At 45.8% G+C, this 6,000-nt stretch overlaps 1 protein-coding gene across 1 annotated transcript in view; it reads right to left on the reverse strand.

Annotated features, from left to right (window-relative positions):
• FN1 (fibronectin 1) overlaps positions 1–6,000 on the reverse strand; it is a 49,944-nt gene that overhangs the window by 13,892 nt on the left and 30,052 nt on the right. The window contains exons 24-30 of the mRNA XM_010133014.1: positions 5,198–5,380; positions 4,143–4,232; positions 3,323–3,592; positions 2,847–2,963; positions 2,238–2,402; positions 1,383–1,538; positions 477–590 (exon numbers count right to left, since the gene is read on the reverse strand). Of these exons, the coding sequence (XP_010131316.1) occupies positions 477–590; positions 1,383–1,538; positions 2,238–2,402; positions 2,847–2,963; positions 3,323–3,592; positions 4,143–4,232; positions 5,198–5,380 (1,095 nt within the window). The remainder of the gene's footprint in view (positions 1–476; positions 591–1,382; positions 1,539–2,237; positions 2,403–2,846; positions 2,964–3,322; positions 3,593–4,142; positions 4,233–5,197; positions 5,381–6,000) is intronic.

The raw sequence follows: 6,000 nt of genomic DNA on the forward strand, positions 1-6,000 counted from the left end.
CTATTGGAGGGCTGAGCTGTGCTTTCTTCTGCAGTGCTTCATCTCAAGGTCTTGATACAATTCATGTGGTTTCCTTTACTCCCTTGCACAGGGCAAGTACTCCCAAGCCCAGTTCATCCCTTATCAGGCATCACCTTTGCCACCTAGCTCCTGAAAGGAGATCTTTGCACATATTTATCAGTGATTGGCTGAAGGCAAACAAAACCCCAGAAGACTTTGTGGCTTTAGTGAAAGAAAATCAGAAGCGCAGCATTTTGAGGGTGTGGGAAACTGCGTTATGCCACTGTTTGAGGGAGAGGGACTGCATCTTTGCCAGCATCTGCAACTTTGGTGCGTGGTACTTATGAGAGGGCAGATCACCTTGCCTTCTCCTGGAGACTAGGGCCCGGCCACTTGCTTTCACAGGGGATGTGATGCTGCACGGTAGATTCAGACATCAACAGACAACATTTGTTACCACGAAGTGAAATACGTACTGGTGACAGCTGTCTCGACCAAGGGGAGGCTCTCTCCGTTCTGATTCTGAGCGTAGACACTGACCACATACTCAACTGTGGGCTGCAGACCTTCAATAGTGACTTGGGTTTGATCTGGCAGGAAAGAACAGCATAAGTCTGCCTGCAGCTGCACAAAGCTGCAGAGAACTGGCCTTTAAGTAGCCTTGAATGAAGGGCCCGTACAAGCCATGCCATGAATAAATGTCATTAAAATGAGGTGGAAAGACATATCAAGTCTGCCTTTTGCTTGCACTATGCTTCTCTGGCGGTGCAGAAGGCACCTGCAATTTGTACCTTCTCAAAGGCCCCACAGCTAAAAGGGCAGGTTAGCACAGTAGAAAAAAGAAAAGCTAGAGAAGACCAGCTTTCATCCTTTTTTTGAGGTGAGACTGACCATTAACTGCACTGCATCACAAGCACGTCTGAGTGCTAAGCTCTGCAGATCCCACAAAATGCACTGTGCTCCCAAGAGCAGCCTGAGAGCTGACTTGGCAGGTCAAGCCTGTAGCATACGTGACTTGAGTCCATACTATGACCAGGGGTCACATTATGTGACCTTCTGGAAGATTTTAGAAGAAGCTTTGCTGGATGCTAGAAATTCCAATGGCATTTCTTTGAAAACCAGCTGCCTTTCAGAGCCACTGAGGTTGCCAAGAGCAAACCTTTGCAGCACAGCGGCGTCAAAGAAATGCGAAGCTTTGGGGGCAAAAAGTTGCCCTAGCTTCTCCTGGATGGGACCCGTTGAAGTCAGCAGGATGACCAAAAAAAGGCACAAGCAGGAGGAAGATTGGCTTCGAGCACACGCCTACTGCCTGATAGTGTTGACTCTAGCTGTCACATCTTGCCTTCTTTACAGATCTGGTCAAGGATGTCATGTACTCTTACCTGCAGGGACATTTTTAGTTTTCGTGGGGCCATGTCCTTTCTTGGGGACAGCTGTCACCCGATACCCTGTGACCGGAGATGTTGAAGGGAGCCATCTGATGCTGATACTGTTATCCTGGACATCAGTAACTTGCATCTGGGATGGTGTGTCTATTTCTGGGCAACAAAAATAGTTTTTTTTCTGAGCATGTTGGTACAGCAAACCCTCCCTCTGCTGTGCCTGCTAGCTGGATTTCATTCTGCTCTTCCTTTGCTAGGCTGTGCTGCTTAGGACAGAAAACACATGTTGCTATTTATCTGATCCTCATGCTAGCCCAGAGCAAAAAAGCCTTAACCACAGCGTGTGGGAGACTGACCTCGTATCAGTGTTAGAGGAGGATCTGTGTTGTTTCAAAGTCTACTAAATGCCTTGATCTGCAGCTACAGTAGGAGTAGGCTATATCCAGATGAGGGATGAGACAACAGGCCTGGAGTTAAAAAGTCTGGTCTCATCAGGATCACGTAATACGACAGTGCACCAGAAGCAACAGGGTTAACCCAACAGTGACCCCATGATATTAGAGACCACCATGACTTCCACTCTGCAATAAGCAGACAAATATTGCTTGTATCCCCATCTGGACTCCATGGGCTCTCCCCTCATCCAAAAGTCCAAGTCTACGATCCCCTTCTGTGTCATGTCATTATCATGCTGGGCCACTACTACATGCAGTTGCACTGAAAATGACAGGCTTACAACATAGCCCATGACTTCTAGAAGAAACCAGGGATCAGCGACATAAATTTATGGGGATAAGCCAGTGCTAAGATTGGGGGAGGGGGTTGTAGGTTTTGGTTTGTTTAAACATGTCTCACCTGTTTTGTAGGTGACAGTGACTGGCTTGCTACTGGCAGGGCTGTCTCCCCGGCCAGTGACCGCGTACACGGTGATGGTGTAGTCTACACCAGGTTTGAGGCCAGTGATAGTAGCAGTGGACATGGTGCCAGGCACTGTAAACTCCTGCACAGGGCTGGTTCCACCTAAGGTGGGTGGGGTGGAAAAAGAAATGTGACGGATCTCTAAAGTATACATTTTAAATCATTACAAAACCAGAACAATTCTACATGTATCAAGCTGAAAGGAAGACCCTCTTGATATCAGTGGATCCTGATATCTGAACTGATCCAGGTCAGGTTTTTTTCAGAACAACCCAAGGAAAAGGATGACATACGTACAGAGAACCACCTCTAAAATCACTAGAGTACTCCAGATGCTTGCTCTTGTTGGTAGACAAAAACCTATTTGCTCTCCTTTAGAAAAAACAGGCACCTGTATTTGACAATCTTTAAATACGCCGCAAGAATCTCAGAGATACAAGAGTTTGTCCGCTGCAATCAAACTTGCATTTGCTATTTTGTATGGCTTTCTAATGGCCTCGGAATAGAGCTTCTGGTCTGTAGCTGGCCATAGAAGCCTGCCCTCACCTGTTTCACCATAAGTGATCCGGTAGTATCTGACTGTCACTGCAGGAGCATCCCAGGAAACCACAAGGCTGGTGGGGCTGGTGGGGGTGACTTCCAGGTCCCTTGGAACATCAGACACTAGAAAAATAGAGAATTGAGAGAGAGTTTAAAACACAGTTAATGTACATCAGCTACATATTCCACCTATCATACCACGCTCCTCTGCCTCTTACCTGTCTTAGTTCTAGCCCAGTGCACACACTTCTACAAGTGATGTATCGGTTTAGAAACCATCTGGCAATGGACTAGATTTAATGAAAAATGTTCTGCTGACCCTAAAGATTTGATCTGAAAGTAGTATGGATACTCCCGCCTTATTCACCTCAGTGTCTCAGGCACTTCCTCATGAGCAGAGTTTCACCAGCTGGTAGGGAAGATCTGGTTTAACGGCAACTATCCTCGTGATAATGTTTAGTTAGCATTTTCTCAAGGCTTACCTGTTGTTTGTTGGCCGACCAAGGGCATGCTCTCCTCCCTGCCGTTGATGGCAATGATGCTGACCACATACTCAGTGCCTGGAAGTAGGTTGGTCAGGGTGATGGAGTTCCGGGAGGGGGGCACACGTTCTTCCTTGGGCCTGCCACCACCATTCTCTGGGTGATGCCGGATTTTGTAGCCCAAAATGGTGGCACGAGGAGCAATCCAGTGGACAGTGAAAGAGTTAGCAGTTATATCCGAGAAGTCAAGGCCAGTGGGGGAATCAAGACCTGGGTATTTCAAAGAGATGAAAGACTGAGTTCAACTGAACTACTGGTCATCATCACCACTGCCCTGCTTCATTAAGCTCGGGAAGTACCATGACGCTGCCAGTCCCTAAGCCAGAACTAAACAAATACGTGTTCAGGATCAGAGTGAGATAAACAAGCACTGGAACATAAGTGCAGAAAAAGAGCATATGGCACTTGCAGACAACACAGCACAAAACAATGCACGTGACCAAACTCCATTACATAAGGAAGACTCAGTAGTAGTTATGATAGGCTTTGCCTAGGCTTGTTCTCAGGCAGGTGTTGTCAGTACATTCACACCAAGGTCTACACGCTCTGTTTAAACCCAACAGAAGTTCTGGCTCTCAGACATAATGAAACACAAAACTTCCTGGGGTTTCCCAAGATGTGAATCTGCGTTGCTCTTTGGTATCTAGCTGATGACTAGATGGCAACAGAGCTGGCAATAGACAAAAGCAACAAAATGCTGTTAATGAAGGCTTGATGAACGGCATTAACCGCACGTGTGTCTCAGGGTGCATCTAAGTACCTGTTTTCTGGATTCCAGACAGAGGTGCGCTCTCATGTTGCTCAGAAACACTGTAGACTCTCACCAGATATTCAGTACCAGGAAGCAGATCTGTGGAGTTTTAGTACAGGAATTCAGACATATTTCTTTTTATAGCTAGAAGTCACTTGACCCCCACAAGTTTAACTGTGTTTCTTAAGGGAGGTAAATCACGTTTTGCCTGATGGAAGATCTGAACCTCCAGGACAGACAAAAACTTAAATTTTGTGGCATTACGGTTGCTTGCAATGTTTTAGCCTGAAGGAGCATAGTATCCTGTTTCATTGCTTCAACAGTTTGTGAAGCCTGGCTAGAAGCCATTCGTTTTCTACTAGGTCCCTTCTAGTTATCTAATAGTTTAGTTATGCATCAGGCCAAAACTTCAGCTGATATAAACGGCAATAGGGCCAAGGACTTCCAAAACCAGCTATTCTAAGTCAGATGAGTTCCAGATCCGGTCTCTTATTCTGTAAGTGGGTATTGTCTCTCATTCAACCAAGCTGACTCTAGGACAGAATAAAAAAACCCCCTCAAAAATAACACAGCTTTTGCACCAGCAAAAATTAGTATCAGCTTATTTAAAATGTCCATGTTTGGTTGCCATGTCCCGTAAGGTTCCAAACAGTATTTATTCTCTGTTCCCAAGCATATAAAGCAAACAGAGCAATGACTTTTTGCACATTCTGATCCTCTCCCTGAACCTCTGCACTGCAAGTCCATGACGTTTTTGGCAAACCAGCCAAGCGATATGTATTTAGTCTTAATACCTAACCAGGCTGCACACCAGTACAATTGCCTCGTAGTCTGATTCATCACTGTCCTTGGATTGAGAGGAAAAACTTTCCTGTGGTTTGGCTTTAACCTGGATAAAGCAAGTGGCCAAACCCCATTTGGTGTGAGCTTCTGTGAGACTACTTTGACACGAGCTTAGCTCAGCTGAGAATTTGGCCTGTTACAGTAAGCAATTTTTCTTTTGCTTCATGTCGTACACAAGGGACCCCTTATATTTGTTTGACTTATGTAGTTAACCCACTTACTTGTTAACACCACCATGTTGTCCGAAGGTGAAATGGTCAGCTCTGCAACGTCTTCCTCCTTCTTCACAGGTGAGTAGCGCACCAAGAAACTGCTCAGCACGATGGAAGTTGGTGGGGTCCAAGTCACCCTCATAGTATCAGGCCCCACATTAGTGAAGCGGAGATCAGTGGGAGGAGGCACAGCTACATAGCGAAAAACAAATGTATCTTAGTTCTCGGACTGATAAAAGTTGATCAAGACGTTCAGGGAATCACCAGAGAAAGGAACTCATGCATAACAGACTACTGTATCAGACCCATGCAAACAGACTTCTAAACTACATTCAGTCCTACTATAGTGAAGAGAAAAATATGTCTGTACTACTGTCAGGCTCCTTTAACCTCTTGGCAATTCTTGACCCTTTAAATATACCCTGTGGGGCTAATTTGAAAACAAGGTAGCGAGTTTCAGTAACATGCTTCTTGCAGCTGGACTTTGTGTCATAGATGCGGAGCCATGAGAGGTTTAAAGTTGCCATACAGCAGCCTACAGATGGAAAAGTAATCTCATCTAGAATTCATACATGCACACACAGGAGAGGGAGGGTATGTTACTAATTTCCTATGGCTCTACTTCTACTCGTGTTGAAGGATTTACAGCCTCAGGACTTTCAAACACAATAGGTTTTCATGCAAGAACCAGTTTCCAGCTCGCCTTCTGCTCATGCACTATGGAGACCCTTGACGGTGTGGCATGGCTGTCAATGGCATGTACTCAGGGAGTGGCCTTTCATCTGCCTCCTTCGGGGCCTTGTGGAAAGAGT

Source organism: Buceros rhinoceros, unplaced genomic scaffold, assembly GCF_000710305.1.
Source record: "Buceros rhinoceros silvestris isolate BGI_N320 unplaced genomic scaffold, ASM71030v1 scaffold23303, whole genome shotgun sequence".
NCBI lineage: Eukaryota > Metazoa > Chordata > Aves > Bucerotiformes > Bucerotidae > Buceros > Buceros rhinoceros.